The sequence below is a fragment of the Spermophilus citellus genome, assembly GCF_964194105.1.
Source record: "Spermophilus citellus genome assembly, chromosome: 1".
In the NCBI taxonomy this organism is placed as follows: domain Eukaryota; kingdom Metazoa; phylum Chordata; class Mammalia; order Rodentia; family Sciuridae; genus Spermophilus; species Spermophilus citellus.
Window position 1 is genome coordinate 269,426,826 of NC_138182.1, and position 25,755 is coordinate 269,452,580.

Genomic DNA, 25,755 nt, shown 5'->3' on the forward strand with positions numbered 1-25,755 from the left:
TTAGAGGATTTGTCACTGATATATAGAAATGCCTATGATTTATGGGTGTTGATTTTATATCCTGCTACTTTGCTAAATTTATTGATTAGTTCTAGAAGTTTTCTGGTAGAAGTTTTTGGGTCTTCTAGGTATAGAATCATATCATTGACAAACAGTGTTAATTTGAGTTCTTCTTTTCCTATTCATATCCCTTTAATTTCTTTTTTCTGTCTAATTGTTCTAGCTAGTGGTTCAAGAACTATGTTAAATAGAAATAGTGAAAGAGGGCATCCCTGTCTTGTTCCAGTTTTTAGAGAGAATGTTTTCAATTTTTCTCCATTTATAATGATGTTAGCCTGGAACTTAGCATAGATAGCTTTTACAATGTTGAGATATGTTCCTGTTATCCCCAGTTTTTCTAGTGTATTGAACACGAAGGGGTGCTATATTTTGTCCAATGCTTTTTCTGCAAATATTGAGATGCTCATGTGATTCTTATCTTTAAGTCTATTGATGTGATGAATTACATTTATTGATTTCATATTTTGAACCAATCTTGCATTCTTGGGAAGAACCCCACTTAATTTTGGTGCACTATCATTTTAATGTGTATTTGTACTTAATTTGCCAGAATTTTATTGAGAATTTTTGCATCTATGTTCATTAGAGATATCGGTCTGAAGTTTTAGTTCTTTGATGTGTCTTTGTCTGGTTTTGGAATCAAGGTAATATTGGCCTCATAGAATGAGTTTAGAAGTGCTCCCTCTTTTTCTCTTTCATGAAATAATTTGAGAAGTATTGGTGTTACTTCTTCTTTAAAGGTCTTGTAGAGCTCAGCCAGGTATCCATCCAGTCCTGGGCTTTTCTTGGTTGATAGGCTTTTGATGGTGTCTTCTGTTTCATTGATTGAAATTTATCTGTTTAAATCATGTGTGTCATCCTGGTTCATTTTGGGCAAATCATATGAGTCTAGAAATTTGTCAATGCCTTTGATATTTTCTATTTTATTGGAGTACAGATTTTCAAAATAATTTCTTATTATCTTCTGTATTTCAGTAGTGTCTGTTGTGATATTTCCTTTTTCATCACGAATGTTGTCAACTTTTTAATTGTTTCTTTTGTTTCAATTTTATTGATTTCAGCTCTAATTTTAATTATTTCCTGTGTTCTACTGCCTTTGGTGTTGATTTGTTCTTCTTTTCTAGGGCTTATGTAATATTAGGTCATTTGTTTATTAACTTTTTCTTCTTTTAAGGAATGAACTCCATGCAATGAACTTTCCTCTTAGTACTATCTTCATAGTGTCCCAGAGATTTTGATATCAGTGTTCTCATTTACCTCTAAGAATTTTTTAATCTCTTCTTTGATGTCTTTTGTAACCCATTGTTCATTCAATAGCATGTTATCTAGTCTCCAGGTGTTGGAGTAGCTTTTATTTTTTATTTTATCATTGATTTCTAATTTCATTCCATTGTGATCTGATAGAATGTGGGATAATACCTCTACTTTTTTGTATTTGCTAAGAGTTGCTTTGTAGCATAATGTATAGTTTATTTTAGAGATGGATTTATGTGTTTCTGAGAAGAAAGTGTGTTCGTTTGTTGATGGATGAAATATTCTATGTATTCAGTTAAGTCTACGTTATTGATTGTATTATTGAATTCTATAGTTTCTTTGTTCAGCTTTTATTTGGAAGATCTTTCCAGTGATGAAAGAGGTGTGTTGAAGTCACCCAGAATTATCATGTTGTGGTCTGTTTGACTCTTGAACTTGAGAAGAGTTTGTTTGATGAATGTAGATGCTCCATTGTTTGGGGCATATATGTTTATAATTGTTATGTCTTGTTGATGTATGGTTCCCTTGAGCAGTATGAAATGTCCTTTTTTATCCCTTTTGATTAACTTTGGCTTGAAGTGTACTTTATTTGATATGAGGATGGAAACCCCTGCTTGTTTCCGCAGTCCATGTGAGTGCTATGTTTCTTCCCAACTTTTCACCTTCAGTTTGTGGATGCCTTTTTCTATGAGATGAGTTTCTTGGAGGCAGCATATTGATGGGTCTTTTTTAAAATCTAGTCTGCTAGTCTATGTCATTTGATTGGTGAGTTTAGGCCATTAACATGATTTGTCCATCATCTTTCTCTACATTACTGGTCTCACTTCTATTTTCTTGAGGTTCCTTTTTTTTTTTCTCTCTCTCTTCAGCTTCTGCATATGAAATAAAACATACGACCCTTGACTTCTGAGTTTGGTTTATCTCACCTGGTATAATGTTCTCCAGTTGCATCCATTTTCCTGCAGATTGCATAATTTCGTTTTTCTTTATGGCCAAGTATAACTCCATTGTGCAAATATACCACATTCTCTTTACCCATTCATTTACTAACAGACATCTAGATTAACTTGGCTATTGTAAATGTTGCTATTATAAACATAGGTATGCATGCATTTCTTAGAATGCTGACTTTAAAATTCTTCTATTTAAGTAGCTGAGTCATATGGTGGTTCTATTCCTAGTCTTTGAGGAACTTTCATACCCATCTCCACAGTGTTATACTAATTTATAGTTCCACCAACAGTGTATTTAAGTGTTCCATTTCCCCCCACATCCTCACTAGAATTTATTATTTTTTGTATGCTTACTAAGTTCCATTCTAATGAAAGAGAGGTAATCTCTGTGTAGTTTTAATTTGTATTTTGCTGATTGCTAAACATGTTCAATATTTTTTCATATATTTTGGGGTTTTTTTTCTTTAATAATTTAGTTTAGTTAATTTGCCCATGGATTGATTGTACTGTTTGTTTTTCTGGTGGAAAGTTTTTTGAGTTCTTTGTATATGCCAGGTATTAATTCTCTATTGTACGAGTAGCTGGAAAAGATTTTCTCCCATTCTGTAGCTCTATTCATGCTTTTAATTGTTTCCTTTATTGTACAGAGGCTTTTAAATTTGATGCCAACCCATTTGTTAATTATTGGTTTTGTTTCCTGAACTTTATAAGTCTTATTGAGGAAGTCGATGTTGGAGTGTTGAGCCCATATTTTTTTTTTAGTAGTTGCAGTTTTAGATCTAATTGCTAGATCTTTGATCCACTTTAAGATGACTTTTGAATTGAGTGAGAGATAGGGATATAATTTCATTCTTTTGCATATCCTGTTTTCCCAGCATCATTTTTCCCCCCAACATGTTTTTGGCTCCTTTGATAAGTATCAGATGACTGTACTTGTGTGGATTTGTCTCTGAGTCTTCTATTCCATTAGTCTGAGTGTTCATTTTTATGCCAGTGCATTTCAGTTTTTGTTACTATAGGTCTGTAGTATAATTAGAAGTGAGGAATTGTGATGCCTCTAGCATTGCTCTTTTTTTTTTTTTTTTTTTTTTTTTGTACCAGGGATTGAACCTAGGGGATCTTAACCACTGAGCCACATCCTTGGGCCTTTTTACTTTTTATTTTGAGACAGGGTTTTGCTAAATTGCTTAGGGCTTCATTAAGTTGCTAAGGCTAGCCTCAAACTTGTGATTCTTCTGCCTCAGCCTTCTGAGTTGCTGGAATTGCAGGTATGTGCCACCATACCTAGCTCCAGCATTGCTCTCATTGTTTAATATTGCTTTGACTATTTTGAGTCTTTTATTTATCTGTGTGAATTTTTCTAGTTCTGTGAAGAATATCTCTGGTATCTTGATGGGGGTCACATTGAATCTTTATATCACTTTTAGTAGTATGACCATTTTAACAATATTCTGCCTATTCAAGAGCACGGGTGGTCTTTCCATCTTCTAGTGTCTTCTTCAATTTCTTTTTTCAGCATTCTATAATTTTCCTGCAGACATCTTTCACCTCCGTGGTTAGATTTATTCCTATGTATTTTTTTAGACTATTGTAAGGGAATTGTTTTCCTGATTTTTAAAAAATATTTATTTTTAGGTATACATGGGCACAATGCCTTTATTTTATTTACTTATCTTTATGTGGTGCTGAGGATCGAACCCAGGGCCTTGCCTGTGCTAGGTGAGCACTCTACCGCTGAGCTACAGTTCCAGCCCCAGTTTTCCTGATTTTTTTTCCAGCAGACTCATTATTTGTGAATGTTAAAGTCATAGATTTAACATTCTTCTGCCTCAGCCTCCTGAGTTGCTAGAATTACAGGTATGTGCCACCATACCTAGCTCCAGCATTGCTCCTGTTGTTTAATATTCCTTTGACTCATGTTTTAACATGTTGATCTGTTACTTTGCTGAATTTGTCAGTTCTAGTCTTTTGATGATTTTTTTTTGATCTTCTAAGCATAGGATCATATCATCTGCAAATAGTGATAATTTGACTTTTTACTTTACTATTTATATTTACTTCTTTCTCTTGACTAATTGCTCTGGCTAAAATTTCAAGAACCTTATTGATTAGGAGTGAGGAGAATAGACATCCATGTCCTGTTCCTGACTTTATAGGAAGTACTTTCAGTTTTTCCTCATCAGTGTGATGTTGGCTTTGGGTTTGTCATATGATATTTAGGTAAGTTCCTTTTATCCCTAATTTCATCATTGTTTTTAACATCAGTTTTATGTTTTTTATGTATTGCTAAAATTTTCTCAATTTTGAGAAATCTAGACCCTAGTCATTTTTCAACACATTAAGGTGTTGGGAAAAATTCCTTACGAACTAACTCGACTTACATGTCATATCAGCCCCCTGTATGCTAATCATTAGGAGCTACTTTGCTTTAAAGAAACATGCATTGTCTTAGCTTGATTCCTTAGAAACAGACCTTAAGATAATGATTCATGTAAAGTGGACTTATTAGGGCATAATCCTAGAGAAAACCAGCAGGGAAATGGAAAAATGCAAGGAAAGAAGCAAGGCTGCAGTATCAAAACCAGTCTCATGGAGAGCTGCTTTGGCTCAGTCCTGCAGCAGGACCCCAGAGACTATGGTCAGAGTTGTTCTGGTCAGAGACATGGCAGCTAAAGTATCTTTACTCCCTCATCTGTTGATTGTTGGTAATGGATGGAGTTGTTGCGAAAGACATTTCCAGATGCTGCCAGCTCTCCAGGGTTTCAGAGATAGTTGCTACTGCTATGAAAGAATGCACACCAAAACCAAAACAACAAAACAAAACAAAAAACCTATAGGGGTTTGAGGGGATCTGGAGGGAGCATTGTGTCCTTGCTGTGTGTCTGTTGTGGCAGAACAAGCTTTACTGTGCACTCTCAATGGTGATCGTTCACAGTGTGTTCTAATACCCACACAGTACAGATGGAATATCTCTGAACTGCGAGCTGGATAATATTACAACAGCTAAGAGGGTCATATCAAGGCTGGCCAACTAAATAGTGTACATTCAGACTTCATTTGTATAGAATTTGTGTATGAGCTAATATATGTCAGCACATCACTGGCAGTCAGCTAAGCTCATAGATTATGTCTGTGTTGAAACTTCTGTTTTAATGGAGTAGTTATCCTCTCTTAAAATAAAGGGGTCTTTTGTACTTTAAAAATCTTGTTTAGAAATACAACAAAGCTTGATTGAAGAAAGAAGAGAAAGCCATCAAATTAATTTTGTTAAACATGGTAAGTATCATTTTGATGGCTAACAGCTCCAAATACATGCGTTTATAAACACCCCAAATAAATCATTGAGATGTCTCTACTACAGGTATTGTAATAATACTGTTTGCTGATTATCAGTGGACATTAGCGATATATAAATCATAGAAAAGTGTCAAAAACCTAATTTACCATTGAAGAAAAGGAGACACTAAGAAGGTAACCTTTAGAACCTGATATCGAGCTCTTGCTGCAACCATCCAGGAACCTGGGCTTAGAATTTCCAGGGTATTGTTCTCACATCTAACAACAAATTACTTTGATAAAAGATAAATTTCAATTTAGCATGTAGTTTTCAGATCTGAATTTTTAAGTAATATATTCATGCAGAAAAGAAAAAAATGTCTAGCTGTACTTACACTCTTTTAGGTTAGACAGTGGAAATCTGAAAGCCTCCCTTTCACTTAACCACCAGTTCATTCTACTACTTAGAGATACCAACGTCTGAAAATTCTTGTTTATTCTCCCAGAGAGAATCCTTGTGTAAATGTGCAGATACATATATGGATACATTCATTATGTGAAAAAAACACATGTATAGTATGCTTTACAAGTTGTATTTGGTTTTTGTTTGTTTTTTATATCTGGAGAGTGGGTCAGTCCATTCATGAATATCTAGCTAATTTTTTATACTTTCTTCATTTATTTCACTGTATGGACATATTGTACTTTTCTGAAAAAATGCGGTCTTGAAAGATAGTTACATTATTTTCAGTTCTTAGCTTTCATAAATAATACTGAAATTAATGTGAACTTGCTGGGCTGCTTAGGGCCCCACCAAGTTGCTGAAGCTGGCTTTGAACTCATGATCCTTCTGCCTCAGTCCTTCAAGCTGATGGGATTATAGTCACACATCACTGTACCCAGCTGGAGGGACTTTTTTTTTTCTTTAACCATACCACCATAGAATTCCAATTTAATTTTTCTAGTTGGTTAGCCAGTTCTTGTAACACTTACTACTAGATAATATAATTTACCTCATTGAATTGAAATGGCACTTTTATTGCATATAGTGTATTTTTGTATGAATTTTAGTCAGTTTCTAGGTTCTCTGTTCTATTAATTCAAGTATCAGTGTCAAATAGTTTTCATTATTATAGGACTGCCTGCTCTTATTGTTATTTATTTTTTAGTTGTAGATGGACACAATACCTTTTATTTATTTATTTATTTTTATGTGGTACTGAGGATCAAACCCAGTGCCTCACACATGCTAGACAAGTGCTCTACTACTGAGCTACAAACCCAGACCCTGCTCTCATTATTTATCTATTCTATCTATTCTATTTATTCTTACAGATCTGTATGACTTTATTCTAATTACCTAGCATTCTCCCCTCCCCTGAATTATTGGTGGAATTTTTAGTACAATTGAGTTAAATGTATATATTAATTTAGATGAAATTCTATAATAGCGGTTCTTTGAAACCAACCATAGAATATATCTTTATATTTAATCATATCACTGTATCCTTCAGTGGTATTTTAAGGTTTTTTTCATATATATCTTTCATATTCCTTCTAAGTTCATGCCTATGTTTTTTGTGTGCTTCTATTAAAAAAAAAAGAATATTTTCTTTGCTGAATTCATATATGTGTAATATATATATTAGTTTTGTATCCAGCTGTTTTATTGCATTTTTCTATTGTTTTAAGTAATTTTTATCCAGTTTTCTGGGATTTATAGGTATAAAACTCTATCACAGGCAAATAATGATAAGTTTATCTCCTCCTTTACAATTTTTATACATCTGGCATTTTTTTCTTATCTAATTGCATTGTCTACCACCAGAATAATAGTAAATTGTATCAATGATAGTACACATTCTTTTTTTCACTTTGACTTTAACAGGCAAAATTTTGTTGGACTAAACCATGTAAAATTTTTTTTTGTAAGCAAAAATGTTAAATAGCAGTTTTATATTGTTCAATATAATGGTATGTCTCCATAAAACATGGTGACTTTTGAAAACACACATACAAAAGTTTAAGAATAATTCATCTCTTTCTATTTTATTTATTCAACAAAGATTTACTAAAGACTTTGTGTCAGATATTTTTCTAGGATGTGGGGAGATAGCTGTTATTATAGATATTCTGATAGAGGCACACAATACATAAATCCATAAATGTTAGATATAGTAAGTGTTAAGAATAAAACTAAGTTAGAGATAATGGACACAAAATAATAGGGGTGGGATGGTGATGGAATTGTGCTATTTTAGATACGGTAGTCAGATCACTCTTCTAAAGTGATCTTTGGCCTGAGTGAAATGAGGAATTGAATCATGCAGATACTTTTGGGAAGAGCATCACATGAGAGAAAACACCCTTCAAAGGTCAAAGGCATATATGCATCCAGAATAGATGCTTAGTTTTACTAAATCCTTTCTGTCTACTAGAGAGGTGACCAGATGATTTTCTTACTTTGATCTATAAATTTGATTATTTATATTACTGTATTTCCTGATAACAAACCATCCTGGCATCTTTGATCTGACACTTACATGGTTTTTGTCGAATGTTAGGTTATCTTCCTGAAAGTTTTATATTTTTTTTTTTCTTTTCTGGATGTCCTCTAGACTATTTTGAAACTATTTAACCTAGCCATTTTGAAAAGACTTGATTTAATTTACCTCTAAAATTATCAAAGCCTGTGACTGGGGTTGTGGCTCAGAGGTAGAGCACTCACTCGCCCAGCATACATGAGGCACTGGGTTTGATCCTCAGCACCACATAAAAAATGAAATAAAGATATTGTGTAAACTAAAAAATAAATATTAAAAAAAGTATCAAAACCTGGTGCTTCTGTGAAGCGGAGCATGAGTAGTACTTCCTTAATTTATTTCTATCTTTCCCCACCAAGTAGTCTATTTGGAGTTTCTGACTCTTCCAAGGTAGCTAGTTAATATTTTATTGGATAGTCATTCATCCAGATTTTCAGCTTTATTTAAATACGATTAGTTGAAGCTGAAGTTGTTTTTGTTCACTGATGACTTTTGCCTGAAGATATTTTCCACACCATAGGCAATTTATATTTAAAATTGGATAATGTGTTGGATTAAAAGTAGCTTTGCAAAGAGGGTAGGACAGGTATTGTCATATGTGCACCTTAATTATGAGTAGACTACAGCTTAGAGATCTGCTGTTAACAGTAGCTGAAACTAGAACTACCAGTTCTTTTGATCCCCTAATGAGCCTTGCAGAGAACTATACTCCCTCTTAGTATACACCTTTCTCCCATTGCATTTGCTCCCATCTCTTTCCTTCCACCCAATTTCATCACCTTACATTTACTGCTTACTAACTAAGTTAATGGCGCTGTCTGTCTGCGACATATAATTTGTTAGCCAGGATCATGGTTCTCTTTCTCCTGTGTTCACCTGCTGGAGTATGCTGTTTATTGCCAAGTGGCAAAGTGTTTGAAGGGAAGCTAATATTTAAAGGGATCTTTTCATAAAGGTCACTGTAATTGAGAATGTGTGTCTGGTTGTTTTTCTTCACTGCAATTGACTTCTGTCAGTGATGAAATGAAGATTTATTTACTGTATCTTGCTTTAATACAGAAAAAAACTCTTAGACATTCTATAAATCTGTCTCCCTACTAACAACATATACTCATCTGCATTCTCCAGTGATGATAATGAAGAGTCTTTGAACACTTTACATTTATCAGTTGAATGTTTAAGCTTCATTCCTTCATTAGCAATGATATAGCCATGAAAGTTTTCAAACACAGCAGGATCACAGAGGACTCTGTTCAGCCACACATGGGCAGATTTAATTACAGTTTCTTGTTTAAAAGATGCTGTTGGAGGGAGGGGAAAGGAGCTGGCTGGGGCGTAGTGGGCAGGATGTGAATCCAGAATGCTATTAGCTTTCACATCAGACAGGGATAGATGTGTGTGGGAGCCTGGAGCTTGGCCAGCAGCCTGCCAGTCTGACAGCTCTGTCAACCATGGCCACTTTTCTTGCCAGATAAGCTTCCATTATTGCTGGTTCAGTCAATTTAATTTTTGGTGTACATGTCTTGTCTGATACAGGATATGTGCTTGTGTGTGTGGTTGTGTATGTATCATCCCATCTATAAAGGATCCATTTAAAGTCATGTTGAGTTAATAGGCAACATTCAAAGAAGTTATTTTGTGAATGAGTGAAGGTTTATGTATTATTTGTGTCAGGAAGAGAGACATATGCACAGAGAGAAAAATATCTTTTTTTCCCCTTGAGTTATATTTAGGTAACTAGTAGTCACTGTCTACCATATTCCTGTGTAGAAGCCAGCGCTTCTCAGAGTGGCTTTGTGAACTGCCTGTATCCTAGCTGTGTGTGTGTGTGTGTTTGTTGGGGGAGAAGGGTTAAAATTTTGATTTTTAGGCTTCAGCCCAAACCAACTCAGATGTCATGGGATTGGGGCTGGGAATCTACATTTGAGAAGTGTCTTAAATGATCATTTTGAACACTAACATTTGGTAATAATACAAAGTAGCTATTTAAAATAAACCACAAATGATTCCCCTTAAGAAAATTCACACTTACAGATTAGATTGTTTCAATTATAGAGTTTCATAGTGAATTATTTCTACCACAAAAGAATTTGCCCCAGGATTTTTTTGAATACCAAGTTGCCATGTTGTATTTAACATTTGAATTATTTTATTAAATGTTTCCTGCATACAACTTTTTGGAAATACATCTATTATATGAAGTGAAAAATATTTAAAGCAAGCTGTGTAATAATAATGACACTTTGTTGTACTTATACTATGCCAGGCTTGTTTTTAAATTTTATTTATTTATTCATACATACATATATATTTATATATACATATACATACACATGTAATCCTCACAACAATTCTATGAGGTAAATGATATTACTGTCCTTGTTTTATAAAGAAACTGAGGCCAAACCCCCACAGGTGGCAGGTGACAAAATTGGGGTTTGAGTGCAGGAAGTCTGGCTTCAGAGTCAAGTCTGTGATTTTTAATTACTACACTCTACTCTTTCTCATCACAATGCAGCTAGTAGTAGTTTTTAGAAAAGTTGAGTGATAGTGAAGCTGAAAGGCTATTTGTATGAGCTAGCTTGGCATAGTAGAGGGAACACTAGCCTAAGAGTCACAGTCCTGGGTCTAGTTCCAGCTCTGCCACTACCTGGTGAGTCTCTTACCTTCACTGAGGCTCTTTTCCTTATCCATGAAGTAAGAGGATAGGGTTACACTAGTGCATGGCTTTCATGTATGTTTTGAATAAAAATTGTGGCACACAGTTAAGGATTTTATAAATGGGAACTTGGACAGGACTTTGATCATACCTGGCCTGTCTCCAGCCTGTGAGTTCTTCAGAGGGTTTATCATTCTAACGCATTCACCCACTTGATGGGAGGGTAGATAATGGTAATTTTATAGGGTTCTCTTTGTTTTTATTTTCCTTTCCCTTTTATTTTTTCTGTTCCCTCCCACAATTCCCACAGGTTTCATATATGTCCCTTTTTCTACCCTCACATAGTCTTTAAACTCTCATACACAGCATCATGAGTTAGTATGCCCTATTTATGAGTCTGAGATGGGTTTATTTATTTTCCAAAATATTTCATGTTCTAAAGAAAATAGAAAATTCTTTATCTAGAAACATCTTGTTGATTTTCTTCTTATGTGGTGTCCCTAATATTAAAAAAAAAAATCTTTGATTAGCTCTTCAATAGAAAGAAGGAACCATTTCAAGTGGGATCTTTTGGTCAAACCTTTTATTTAATCTTAATAATTCTGCAATTGTGATGACTGGGTCAGAGTTCATCTGGGCTGTATTCATTCTTTCAAGGTTAACAAGTGTGTCAGATTGTCAAAGTCATGGCTATAATTGACTTTGGCTTTGAGGTTTTCCTTCATAATAAACAATGGGCCCTGAGCCAAAAAAACTTGTGGTTTATACTCACATACTGATGATTAAATAATACAAGTGATTTCCCCTCTTACTCGTTCTTTTACCCAGGAGTTTACTTGATGCTCTTGAATGAATCATATCAGAAGAATATCCATAATTAAAAAGAATGTGACCTGTGGACTTTCCGTTGTAGCTGAAAACATTTTGATGACTTCACTCTGGCTTGTGTGCTGGAGAAGGATTGCAGAGGCATAAGGTTAGAGCTTAGTCAGAAGAGAAAAGACAGTCCTGCTGACACTTTGAATCTCTTCTGCAAACAGTGCACCCCAAAATCCCTTTTAGAAAATTGCAGAGAGAATTTTTACTTATTACTAGCTACTCAACACAAAATTCCTCTGGATGGAAACACTGAAGGAGGGACTCGGTTTCTGTCATTTTCCTATAACACACAATTGCTAGAAAAGACTCACTTTGTACAAATAACCTTGAGAACCAATTTTTTTTCATATCAAGGTAAAAATTAATCAGCACAAAGTATCAGCTAACCTAAATTTGTAGAATTTGCTTAAGCACCTATATTTGCCTTGTACAATTATATTTACTATTAGCAAACGCAGAGGTTACTGGAAGTAAAGCAGAACTATATTGAAATCTAACCTACTCTCCTTGGTAACTCTAATAAACAAATTGACATAGGTAGTCAAGTGAAAAATGCGTACTATTCCCCAAATAAATTAATCAAATTGGAAAACACAATTTTCACATCAGCCCTCTGTAAATTTAGGTTTTAAATTAACACTGAGTTAGTATTAAAAATGGGTAAATATGTACCATAAACCAGTAAAAGAAACAGTCTAGATAGAGCTGACTTCAGTAAGTTGGATACTTTACTGATTCTTCAGTGAGGCTTACTGTTTCCGCATTAGCCTTTTGAGTACCCATAGTGATTGTACATTTTGCTGAATGAAATGTTCCCCTTATCTACATTTCCTGTAAGTTAGTCCCTGTATAGGCTTTTGTTTGGGCAAATATAAAAGATAGAGAATGGTGGGCTATGGAAATGCTTTCTTGAAGTGGTGGGATGTTTCTGGCACTGTGTGTGTGTGTGTGTGTGTGTGTGTGTGTGTGTGTGTGTGTGTTCTGAGTTGCTTCTGCCATATCTTCATTGTCCATTTGGTTTGGTTTGTTCTACTCGTTTTTGTAGAAGCACTTAATAGAGTCTCTGTTAAAATCAGAGTACAGATTTCAAGCACCCATAAATGAATGCATGTTTTATGGCCAGTGATAATGTTATTTATAGACCTAGAGGGTTTGTTAGTTGTTGTTATTGTTTGTTTCCTGTTGACTTCAAAATCAGGAATTTCTAAAATGGCCTGTTTTATTTTTTGCCTGTGTCATTTCACCTTTCTTGACTTTTTTTCATAGAAGTTTTCTATGCTTAGGGCAAATTAGGCCATTCCCCAAAGAAGAAATCTAGTTTTAATCTTAAATTTGCTAGAGATTACTTAATCATCTCTGTTCCTCATTGTTTTTGTAAAGTAGTGACTAAATAAATCCATTCAAAATGGCCCAGATAGTCCCAAATTGAATTTTTTAAATCTTTCTCATGTGTGAACTTGTGAACTTTTTCAAAAGAATAATGCTGGAAATAAAGTCAAAGATAAAAATTGCTGAAGAGAAAGAATAGCTGCAAGGCTTAAGCTAAGATTTTCTCATTGTGCTCCTATAAAACACTGGTACTTGTCAGGCTAGACAGAAGTGGTCAAGTTGAATGTTAAAGTTGAATAATATTTTTTAGAGAACTAAATCTTTATTCAGCAGACAACACATAGCTCTTATTAGAGGTTCTCAATTATACTTTAAGAATTTATTCATTTACTTATTTTTGTAGTACTGGGGACTGAACCCAAGGCCTCATGCACACTAAGCAGGCACTCTCCCACTGAGCTATATCCCCAGTCCTAGAGTTTTGGTTTTGAGGGCAGATGGTTTGGGATACAAGAAAGTTGTTTCTCTAGACCACACTTCCCATCCCCTATCCATGACTAACTCTCAAGAATTAAAGGCCTAAGAGTGTAACCCCAAATTTTACTTGTTACAAAGTCTTTAGCAGCTTTCTATGGGATCAATATCTGCAGATAGAGAAATAGTTTCCCACAGTTGAGGAAGTCTGCCATGTCTTTATGTTAAGAAGACAGATTATTACCCCACAGCCTTGTTTCTGAGCCCTGCTTTTCTCTGCCCTCTCCCAAGTTAGGGGAGGATGGAGCCCTTTATTGATAGGTACTGCCTACGGTGGTCCATAACCAGTGCTGATGAAGGAAATGTAAACACTTGGGAAATTTTATAGCAGTTTGATATATGTGAAATCTAATAAAAATTTGGATTATATTTTCCTAGAAATGAATGTAATATTTTATATGCAAGGAATTGGAAATAAGAAAATAAACACTGGCCTTGGTTACCAGTTGTTTGAAAAATACAGCCCTAGGCACAGCTCCTGGTCAGGGACAAAGGCTGTCTTCAAGATACCTCCTTTGTGTCCCAGGAAGAGAGTTCATTCTTCCTTACTTCTAAATTCAAGAGCCTAGTTTGCTTTTTCTTTCTCTCTCTTTCTTTCTTTCATTTTAATCTTCAAAAGTCCAATTTTGGCAAAGTACACACACACAACAAAATTTATCATCTCAACTATTTTTGAGTATGCAGCTCAGTAGCATTAAATACACTTGTATTGTTGTGCAACCAGTCTCCAAAAATCTTCATCCTGTTAAAACTAAAACTCTCTATCCATTAAGCAGAAACTCTCCATTTTTCCCTTCCACCCAGCTACTGGAAACCACCACTTTCTATTTCTGTAAGTCTGGCTACTATAAGTATTACATGTAAGTAGACTTACACAGTATTTGTCTTTTTGACTGGCTTATTTCACTTAGCAAAATATCTGCAGGGTTTATCATGTTGCAGCATTTTAGAATTCCCTTTTCAGAATGAATAATATTCTATTTATGTATACAACATGTTTTCTTGCCTATTCATGCATCAGTGAACACTTGTTGCTTCCACCCTCTGGCTCTTGTGAATAATGCTGTCATGAACACAGGTGTGCAAATGTCTCTTCAAAATTGTGCTTTGAGGGGCTGTGGTTGTAACTCAGTGGTAGAATGCTTGCTGAGAATGTGTGAGGTACTGGATTTGATCCTCAGCACCACATAAAAAATAAATAAAATAAAGGTTAAAAAAAAAGAAACTTAAAAAAAATATTTTGCTTTGAATTCTTTGAGAGTATACATGAAGTGAAATGGCTGGATCACATGGTAATTCTATTTTTAAGTTTCTGAGGAATCTCCATACTGTTTTTCATAGTTGCTGTGTCATTTTATATTCCCATTAACAATATGCAATGATATCAGTTTCTTCATATCCTGGCCATACTTTTGATAGTAGCCATTCTAATGAGTATGAGGTAATGTCTTATTATAGTTTAGTTCAGCATTTCCTTAATGATTAGTGATATTGGGCTTGTGCTTTTTAGCCATTTTTATATCTTTGGAAGAAATGTCTATTCATGTTCTTTGCCCATGTTTAAAACAAGGGTGTTTTGGATACAAAACAAGTTCTTTATGTGTTCTGGATATTATTTCCTTATCAAGTACATCATTTGCAAATATTTTCTACCATTCCATGGTTGGTTTTTCAATTTGTTCATTGTATCCTTTGATCCACAGAAGCTTTGAAATTTTGATATATTTCAATTTATCTATTGTTTTTTTTTTCTTTTGTTGTCTCTGCTTTTGGTGTCATATTCAAGAAATCATCAAGTATCATTGGATCAAGTATCATTGAGCTTTTTCTCTGTTTTCTTCTAAGAGTTCTGTAGTTTTCATTTTTATGCTTAGGTCTTTGATCCATTTTGAGGTAATGTTTAAGGTAATGGTATAAGGTAAGGATTTGGCTTCATTTACTACATGTGAATGTGCAATTTTGCCAAAACAGTGGGTTGATAGAAGTCTAGTTCCCATGATCAATAGTGCTCTATCAAATCTACAGAAAGAAAGAACAAATGGTAATAAAACATTGGGAAATATTGAACATGGGTTTGTGCCTTAATTATGGCAAGTTGAGAAAAAGGAGACAATAGCAACTTGATAGTTATATGTCAGGATTTGACTTTGCATATAAAAACATGACCCTTTAAATGAAATATCCTTTTCAACCTCTAGATTTTCTTCCTGTGATCTGCCCTCAATTTCTTTTTTTAATATCCAAAAGCAGAATTGCAGCTTCACAGTACTTATATCACATTACAGCTAACACTTATGAGCTAGTGTCTTATGAAACATTGCCAGATATTTTTGGAAGGCCATGTTCCTTTTATTTTTCTTAGACATTAAATATTGAATTCAAGCCAGAACCAGTTTGTTCCCATTTAGGTTTGTCTACAACTAAATGGTCAGCATCTTTCCTACAAGACAAAACATGTAAGAAACACCAATTGCTTTGTTATAGCATGTTCAAAAGCCAGTGGTCTTGCTTTCTAGTAATTCAGCAACTCTGGGCCTATGAAACTCTGCAGCTGCTTTTTGAAATGTTAGAGGTATGACCTGTATGAGGATGTCATAACAGTGTCTTGAAGTGACAACAAGAACTGTAACCAACTGGATTTGGTATGGGGACAGCTTGGGCTCTGGTAGGTGTGTGAGGTAACTGGAGAGAAAGAATTGTGAACAACTTACGCACGAGGAATTCTAGAGCATGACTCATGTAAGACAACATCAGTATGAGTTGTGGATGGTTTATTCTTTTTCCCTGGGATAATAAACAGAGGTAACGTAAAGTTTTAACCCTGCCAAATAAAAGGAGTTTTTGTTGTTGTTATTATCTTTACCATTCTGAAATTACCATGATATAATGCATTGAACTAAAAATGAAGGTGCAAGCCAAAATATGTCATGTAATCTTCAGATATTATACTGTAATGTTTTTTCATAATGTAATAGAGCTGTTTTTAGCGGGAAATCAGTAGTAGCAGATATTATAGGAGCATACATTATAACCATTTGACATTTTCTTGGGATTATTTTCTGTGTGAATAGTAGTAAAAGGAATGTCATCGAACCAGGTATGTTTAGAAAGCACAGAAGGTTTTGCATGCAAAGATTACTTGATGTACGGTGGCAGTATTACAGCAATGATATTGTAGTGCAACGTTACAGCCATGTTCATTGATGTAAATGCCTGCTATCTCTATGCTTTGGTCTTGATATGAGGGTGAAAAGGATGTTAATTAGTTTGGTTTTGTTTTTTATTTTTACTGGATCAAATGATAATATTTAGGTTAGCTATTATTTTAAACTCAAGTGTTAACTCAAATACTCCTTTTAGCATGTACTATAATCACATGTATTTGGAATACTTATGCCTAGAATAACCCAGAGAGCTATACATAACAATTATTTATATTTTCACTTGGTGACTATATTTTATCCTCCCAAATGATCTCAGTTTGCCTGAGTTGGAGGTGGAGGTTTTTGATGTGTGAGCTTCCACTGAATTTGATGTGTTTTTATTTCACTTAAGGAAAGGACAGTGTATACAAAGTCTGTCACAAGGGAAAAAACCTTTAGAAGAATCTTTGGCTCTTTTCCTGAACATAATTAAATGTCTTTTATCCTTTCCTTTGCCAGAAATTTAATGATTTATATTTAATAATTGAGATGTAATCATTTCCCCAATTTTATTCCCACCTGATGAAAGAAGCAAGGTCTAATATAATAAACACTTGCTGACTCAAATTTTCCTCCTCTTTTTAAACTATTTTTTTTTAGGACTCAGCCCAAAACCATGTTTGCCCAAGTTGAATCTGATGATGAGGAAGCAAAGAATGAACCAGAATGGAAAAAACGTAAAATTTGAAGAATCTTGTTTGAGAACCGTTTGCATGAGGGGAAGGGATATGGAACAGTGTTTTGATTTCTTTAATGCTTATGAAATAAAAAATGCATTTTTATGAACAGATTTTGTCCTTTCCATCATTGAGTCATCCAAAAGATTGATAGTTATTCTTTACTACAATCGTGCTTATATTTTCTTACCTACAACTGTTAAAGTGTGTTACAAGTAAGCAAAAAATAGAGAGTTAGCCTGTTATAAGTACTTTAGGTATTTGGAGACTCATTCAACAGTCACTGGCCTTGTATAGATTCTCATAACCTTAGCTGGGAAAATGAACATTGAGATGTACATCTGTCTTGAGCAATTTTAGGAACATACCATGGAAATAGAGGTCAAAAAGTTTAATATTCCTGTATAATGTCACAACAATTCTTTATATGACTGTAAATAATTAGGCTGAGTTCAAACAAGAGCATTGTCATACTAGGAAAGAAGAATGTGTGTCTGATTGTCTTTCTACAGTAGAACACAGTGGCTAGTTAGGAGAGCTGGCTCTGAAGTCAGGCCAGTGTGGGTTCGAGTCCTGGCTCTGCTCTTCACTGTCTGGCTCACCTTTGGAGAATTATTAAACTATGTTGTAGCCTCAAGATAGCAGTACTAACCTTGTAGGCTTATCAGAAGGATTAAATAAGACATTCCTTGTACAGCATTTGGTACACTACTTGGACATAATAAATTCACACTAAATAATTGCTGTTTTAACATAAGGCTAATAATATGACTTTGCTGATTTTCATTAGTATTAAATTTTAAAGATATAGAAATGCTTAGTAAAAGTAATGACTATATAAATAGGTAACATTAAAAATCATGCTAAAAGGTCGTTTTGTGACTAGAAAACTAAAACATAAGTTGGCAGTTTGTCCAAAGTAATAATGGGCCAATGGAATACAATTTTGTGGACTAATCTCACATAGACATGGGGTCACTTTTGCTTGTTAAGTAGTCCCCTCTGGTCCATTCAGGTTTTCAGTACTTGCCCTTCACCCTCCTGCTCTCATTTGTTCTAGTAAATTAAGTAGTTAACAGAAGTGAATGATGATCCAGAAAGCTCCTGCTTCTACAAGTTTCACTCATAGCCCCGCTCTACCAATCTTCCACTAATGCACAGCTTTCTTCTCTATAGTTTCTGCAGTGGCAGTGACATTTTTCTACAAACATAGCTATAAAGACTTTATTTATATATAGTGTTTTTGTCTCCTCCCCCCCCCTTAACCCCATCTTCATCCCATTCCCCTTTCCTTGTGACTTAACTGATAGTTAATGAGAGGAAGTACTGCGGGTCGCTGTAGTGCACACCCATAATCCTAGTGGCTCAGGAGGCTAAGGCAGGAGGATTGTGAGTTTAAAGCCAGCCTCAGCAACTTAGTAAGGCCTTGTCTCAAAATAAAACATAAAAAGGGCTGGGGAGGTGGCTCAGTGGTTAAGTGCCCCAGTACCAGAAAACAACAATAACAAAAGGGACTAACATCTGCTGACGACTTGCTATATAATGAATATTGTCCCAGGCTCTTGTACTAGCTGATTTAATCCTCCCAAAAACCTCAAGAGTAGGTACAATTGCTAAACCCACTTTATAGATGAGGCAAAAGAGGCTCCAGGTGTCAAACAGTCTGTCTAAAGTCACAGTCAAGGAAGGCCATATGAAAACACCCAAGATATCTAAACATCCCTAATTAACAAACTGCCTCAACTTTCCTATTCCTATTGAAATGATTTATCCTAAATCAATTACAGACCAATATTTTGTTCCAGCTGCTTAGGATTTATAAATGTATTATTGCCTCATGGATAAAATTTATTGAAAGCCTCTCACATTTTCCCCATCTTTTTTAAAATTTTTTTTAAATTTTTTATTTTTTATTCTAATTTATTATATATGACAGCGAAATATATTACAATTCATATTACACATATAGAATACAAATTTTCATATCTCTGGTTGTGTATAAAGTATATTCATACCATTTGTGTCTTTACACATGTACTTTGGATATTGATGCCCATCTCATTCCACCATCATTTCTATCCCCATGTTCCCTCCCTTTCCCTTCCACTCCTTTGCCCTCCCTTTCCCCTCCACTCCTTTGCCCTCCCTTTCCCTTCCACTCCTTTGCCCTCCCTTCCCCTTCCACTCCTTTGCCCCATCTAGAGTTCATCTATTCCTCCCATGCTCACCTTCCCTACCCAACCATGAATCAGCCTCCTTATATCAGAGAAAACATTTGGCATTTGTTCTTTTGGGGATTGGCTAATTTTACTTAGCATTATCTTCTCTAACTCCATTCATTTACCTGCGAATGCCATGATTATATTTTCTTTTATTGCTGAGTAATATTCCATTGTGTTTATGTACCACATTTTTTTTTACCCATTCATCTACGGAAGGCATCTAGGTTGGTTCCACAGTTTAGCTATTGTGAACTGTGCTGCTATAAACATTGATGCAGCTGTGTCCCTGTAGAATGCTAGAATGCTGTTTTTAAGTCCTTTGGATATAGACTGAAGTGACTCAAAATGGAGTAGGGAGGAAGAGCATGAGAAGAGAATTACCTCTAGATAGGAAAGAGAGGTGGGAGGGAAAGGGAGGGAGAAGGGGAATTGCATGGAAGAGGGAAGGAGACCCCCTTCGTTATACAGAATTCAGGTATGACGATATGAGGGGGAAAAAAAAGAAAAAAACAATTTTATGTGGTAGAGAAAAGACAAACATGTTTTTTATAATTTAGTGTAAATTTGTATGTATAATCATTTTATAGGGAAATTAATGATGGGACGCTCAGTATTATATATTTGAACAACAATGTGAAAATGAGAGTGGAAATGGAAGAAGAAAATTATAAAGGGAAAATGACCTTTATATGTTTTTTTATTTATTTTAATAACATCAAGAAGCTAACCATTATTAGCTTTGTAAAACCATGGTCTGTTGGCAGCTAAAAATCTCAATAAATACACGGTATTTAAGTCCTATAAACCACTAATTGGAAGTTTCATCACATGAGCATTATTTAAAATGCAACTTACATATTGTACTTTCATGGATTACACATAAATGTGTACAATAAGCTAAAGAATTTGACTAGGGGAAATAAGCTATAATTTCTAAATAGAGAAATACAAATCAATTTAACAGTGACACCTTTAGATAGTAAAGCAAATATCAAAATTACTATCTTATTAATAAGCTAATCTTATTACTCTTTTCGGAAAATATCTGAAATATTTCTTGAACATATTTTTCCACCATCACCAGTAAAGCTTCAAAATAAGTTAAAAAAATTTCAAAACTACAATTTTTTATCATAAAGTAAGAGAGGATTCATATTAAAGAACTGAACCAGAAACCTTCTTGGCCTCACTGGGGACCAAGTTTTAAGTACTTGTAATCAGTTTACAAGCAATACAATAATATCTGTGCATAATCAAAACTACTCTAAGACTTCATCTCACTCTAGTCAGAATGGCAGCTATTATCAAGACAAACAACAATAAGTGTTGGTGAGGATGTGGGGAAAAAGGCACACTCATACATTGCTGGTGGGACTGCAAATTGGTGCAACCAATATGGAAAGCAGTAAGAAGATTCCTTGGAAAACTGGGAATGGAACCATCATTTGACCCAGCTATCCCTCTCCTCAGTCTATCCCCATCTTAATATAAACGTTGCACCATATGGAAGTATTCGTCTTGTACAGCCAAAAGTGGAGGAGGGTTGGGGGAAGAAATAAAAACTTGATCATAGTGGTCTTGGCAGAGTCTGCTATGATGTAAGGACAGAGATAGGCAAATTCAGCATGTGGATGATTTTCTCACCGTTGTGTACAAGTAGGTCATTTCATGTTTGAGGTGATCATTCTCACTCAAGAGTTTTGTAAAGGATTATTTTTGCCACAGAAAGTTGACAAAATGCATATAAAGACTTAGTTTTTAATTTGGTGAGGGAGTACCTTAGCACCAGGACTGGACAAATAGGAGGTATTCATTTGGCCTGAAGTCCTGTCATCAGGGTGGACATTACCAGTTGGTTATCCCTCATGAATTACTTGGGTGCGTCTAGAGATTATGACTAAAGAAAATAATTTTAATAATTTTTCCTTCAGTTCATTCAGAGAGTTGCTGTCTTTTTTCCTGTTTTCCCTTCACAATTTGCCTGGCAGTGGTTCCCTGAACTGCTATAGCTTCCATACTTGGTCTTATCCCTCTATCCTCAGGACAGACAGATGCCCAATATTGTAGCTTCCCAATCTAAAGTATTCATGATCTTATGAGCTTATAAGTAAGTCTTCCTCAAGACTTTTTTTATTCTAAGACACCTATGGCTGAATCACTGATGATAGTTTTGTTGTTTATAAATGACTCTGAAGTGTGGGTGGTTGACAACAACTGGACTCTCTCCTCATATCTGCCTGACAGAGCTGACATGACCAGATGTCTGGTGCTACTCCTCAGATCTCTGAAGTTCATCAGCCATTGCAAAGGATAAACATATGATGAAATTATATTTAGTACATTAATCAAGGTGTCTTGTTAAATGGTATGGCTGGTATCTTGGCTGTAGCATGAAAGATGAAGTCAGGAGTTTGGGGTTCATGTTCCTCCTCTGTTATGTAGTAATTTTGTGAATTTAGGGAAGTCACATAAACTAGGAACCTGTTTCTTCATTTGTAGAATATTTAGCCACCTAGCCCACATCCAGAAGAGGGTTATGGTTCAAATACTGGGGTTGGGGAGAGCTTTGCAAACTATGAAATGCTAATAAAGTTGTTGCCTCTTATGGTTATTTATTATTAGTACTTCAGTGAATGTACATGAAAGAGGCAGCAAGCCCAAGTCTGTATCAGCATATAATCAAGAATGATTGTGGTGGCTGAAAGAATGTTCTACTAACAGGGAGAATTTGACTCTGCATGTCTGAAAGGATGTCATCCAATGTGGAAGTTACCCAAGATTTGGCTAAGATTGGGTGGTGCTCTGGTGTGGTTGGTATAGCTTCTCATGGGGCCAATAGGGACCCTGTCCTAGCTCCTGTTGGCTCTGTTGTTGACCATGTTTGACATAATGGCCCTCATGGTGCTGGCTATGACAGTATTTGAAACCTTTCCAGATTTAGAATAATGGGAAAATTGTCTTCTGTATTTCTCATAGGTTATTTTGATACTGTGTGGGGGTTTTTTTTGCCTTTGATTCTCCCCAGTATTAAAAATTATTGTGCTCATTTCATGGGGAGCTGTATGGTCTTTCCCTTTGACCCTACTGCCTCTTGTTTATGAAAAATATCAAGTCAACCATGACAAATGGCCAGCAGTAATCTTGCCTCCAAAATACAGAGACTATTTTTCTTCCCCGAGTTTTGTTTTAAAAAATAAGAAAGCTACTTTTCCTTTAAGGGAATAAATCTTATTATTCAGAGATTCATCATGTAGATAAAGCTTTGGAAGCAGAAGACCTGGGTTCAAATCCCAGGTTGGGTAATTTATATTATGTCTTTGGAGCCTCAATTATGCTATGAGGATCACATTGTGAAAGCAATAAAACACTACATAAATGTTCTTATTACTATGACTCTTTTTCAGTGGAGTCCTGGCAGGAGTATGTAAGGTTCAGGATATTTTTTAGGAATGCTTTATCATGGCTTGTATGTTTGGTCTGAAACAAGAAAGTTCTAAAGAACATGTAGATATAGTTCTTCATCTCAAAAGTTTTGAACACTATTTTTGAAATATAGTCCCTGCTTGCTCAGTACCCACCAGGAATCGGTCAAGGCCTCCCCTGGAAGGTGGAGACCAGACTCTAAGCCTTTTTCCTTTGGGTCTTCCCCTGTGACTATATTTTGCTTTCCATTTGGGTCTCAGACTGACCAAACCCAAAGCACATGATGGCTCTGTCGCCTGACAACGTAGCCTGGAGGTGAGATCTGTGAATCTACTTCAGGGACAAATGTAAGGTCCTAATCTATCTGTGACTGGTATTCCTCACATCTTCCAAAATCTTGGTCATTATAAACAGTCAACAACAATCAACATGATTCTAGATTCTATTAATTTATGTGCAGTTAGCTTTCAATTTCTCCCCTTTACTCAGGATCACAGAAGTGTAAAAAAAAAAAGACCAACCAGCACAAAAAGCAAATGTTATTGCTTTCATCTCTGGAGATGCCTGGCAAGCAACTCCTTACCTTTGTGCATTGGGAATTGTATCATGACCTGTGCTGTGGTAAAGCAGACACTGTCAAACAGTCTGTATTTACCCATAAGAACAGTGTTGTTATTGGGAAGTGGAAGAGGTCAAGGACTAAGCATCCCATAAGTCATAGTCATAACCAACCATGTATCATGAAATCCAAAGAAGGCAGAAAAGGGCTTCTAAAAGAATGTGAACAAAGAACAAAACTGTGATAGAGAATGTTAGACCCACCAAGACTATCAGATTTCTCCACTCCGAGCCCCATATTTTACCCCTGAGGAAAGTGATGCTCTAAGGTTCAACCACTGGTACTAGGATGCATTGTTAGCCAATGATAGAGCTGGGATCATAACCGAGTTCCTTTCCCAGTGTTCCATTATGTCTGCTACACTGGAGTGTCATTGTCCTGCAATAGTTCATTGGAATAAGACAGACTTGGGGTGGGATTCCAGCTCTGCCATATTTTGTGTGGCCTTGACAAGTTATTTCACTTATGTCCCTGCTAGGGACTGAACTGTATCTCCTCTAAATTTATATGTTGAATCTCTGACTCTGTTATCTCAGAATGTTACTGTACTTGGAGACAGGGCCTTGCTATGGTTTGCATCTTGAATGTCCTTCAATGTCCCATGTGTTAGGGGCTTGGTTCCCTTGGTAATACCATTGGGATGGTGGTAGAACCTTTAAGAGGTGGGGCCTGGTGAGAGGATTTTAGATAATTAAGGACATGCTTTTGAAAAGGATTGTGGGATCCCAGCCCCTTACTCACTCCTTTTTTGTATCCCGGCCATGAGGTAAGCATTTTTGTTTCACCACATTGCTCCTACCACAGTGTATCATCCGGGACAAGCCCAGAACAATGGGCCAACTGATCATGGACTGAAGCCTCCAAAATTAGTAGCCAAAATAAACCTTTTCAGGTGTTTCAGGTATTTCATATAGTGATAGAAGTCTGACTATTACAGGCCTTTAAGGTAGTGTTGAAAGTAAAATGACACCATTAAGGTGGATCCCAGGCTATTTGGACTGGTGTCCTTATAAGAAGAGGGAATTTGAATACAAGAGAAAACACCAGGCATAGGTATGCACATAGAGAAAAGGCCATGTGAAGACAGTGAGAAGGTGGCCATCTGCAAGCCAAGGAAAGAGGTTTCGGGAAAAAAAATCAAACCTGCCAACACCTTCATTGTGGACTTGTACCTTCCAGAACTGTGAGAAAATAAATTTCTGTTGCTTAAACCACCCAATCTGTGGTATTCTGCTAAGGCGGCCCTAGCAGATGAATATAACCCTCATCTATAAAACCAAGATAGGAATGCTTAATCCATAGAGTTGTCAAAATCAAATGGGATAATGACTCTAAGAAAAAGATCCAATCAGAGGCCAAGACACAGCACATGCTAAGGAGCAGGTTTTATGGTTATAGAAGGGTCCAGTAAAGTACACATAAATCACTCTACTGTGACATAAATTGGGTCTAAAATGAATTTGCCTGTGATTCTGGACTAAACTCCTAGGCTTCTCTCAGTTTGGTTTACCCTCTATCAATTTTTTTTTGAGAAGCTTTTGGAGCTAGATATGGATTCTCTCTCTGATTGTCATTTGTCTTTCAAATACAGACCAGAGAAAATGAAACCTGTCGCTTTATTTTATCCTGATAACTGTCTCTGCCATAATTAGTCATATTGGAGTCTTTTCACGAAGCTGAGACATCTGCTTAAAATTCAGATTGTTCTTTTAAAAATAGACATTAGGAAATGCAAATTATTGAGAGGCCTCACTGAAGACTTCAGATTCTTGAGGATTCTGAGCATGGGTCACTCTCAGATCTATTCCTTTTGTCGGCTTTTTTTTTTTTAAAAATCACCCACATTTTCGGGGCTGCTGTGGAAGCAGTGAAAGTGAAATGAAACATCTCGGGGACACCTGAAATGCAAGTGCACAGGGGGCATGCCAGCTGGTCGCGCTGGTCACAGTGGACCAAATCTCACATGTTCCATCAGTGACACCAACGTTACCTCCTCCCACTGCACTGGCCCCTGCGCTTCCTCCAGTATCGTTTAGCATTGGCTGAAGGCACCCACTGAGTGGGGAGGTGGGGCTGCTGAATTAAAGTATGCCAAATGATCTGAGCAGTACAAGGCCAAGCTCT

General features: G+C 35.8%; 1 protein-coding gene across 2 annotated transcripts in view; it reads left to right on the plus strand.

Annotated features, from left to right (window-relative positions):
• Positions 1–17,470, plus strand: part of WDR70 (WD repeat domain 70) — a 335,155-nt gene extending 317,685 nt beyond the window's left edge. Inside the window, exon 19 of one of the 2 annotated variants that reach the window (XM_081284615.1) lies at positions 17,291–17,470. In XM_081284615.1, coding sequence (XP_081140741.1) covers positions 17,291–17,378 — 88 coding nt within the window. In that variant the 3' untranslated portion in view covers positions 17,379–17,470. The remainder of the gene's footprint in view (positions 1–17,290) is intronic. The other variant, XM_081284616.1, reaches the window with a different exon arrangement.
• Positions 17,471–25,755: the final 8,285 nt, after the last annotated feature.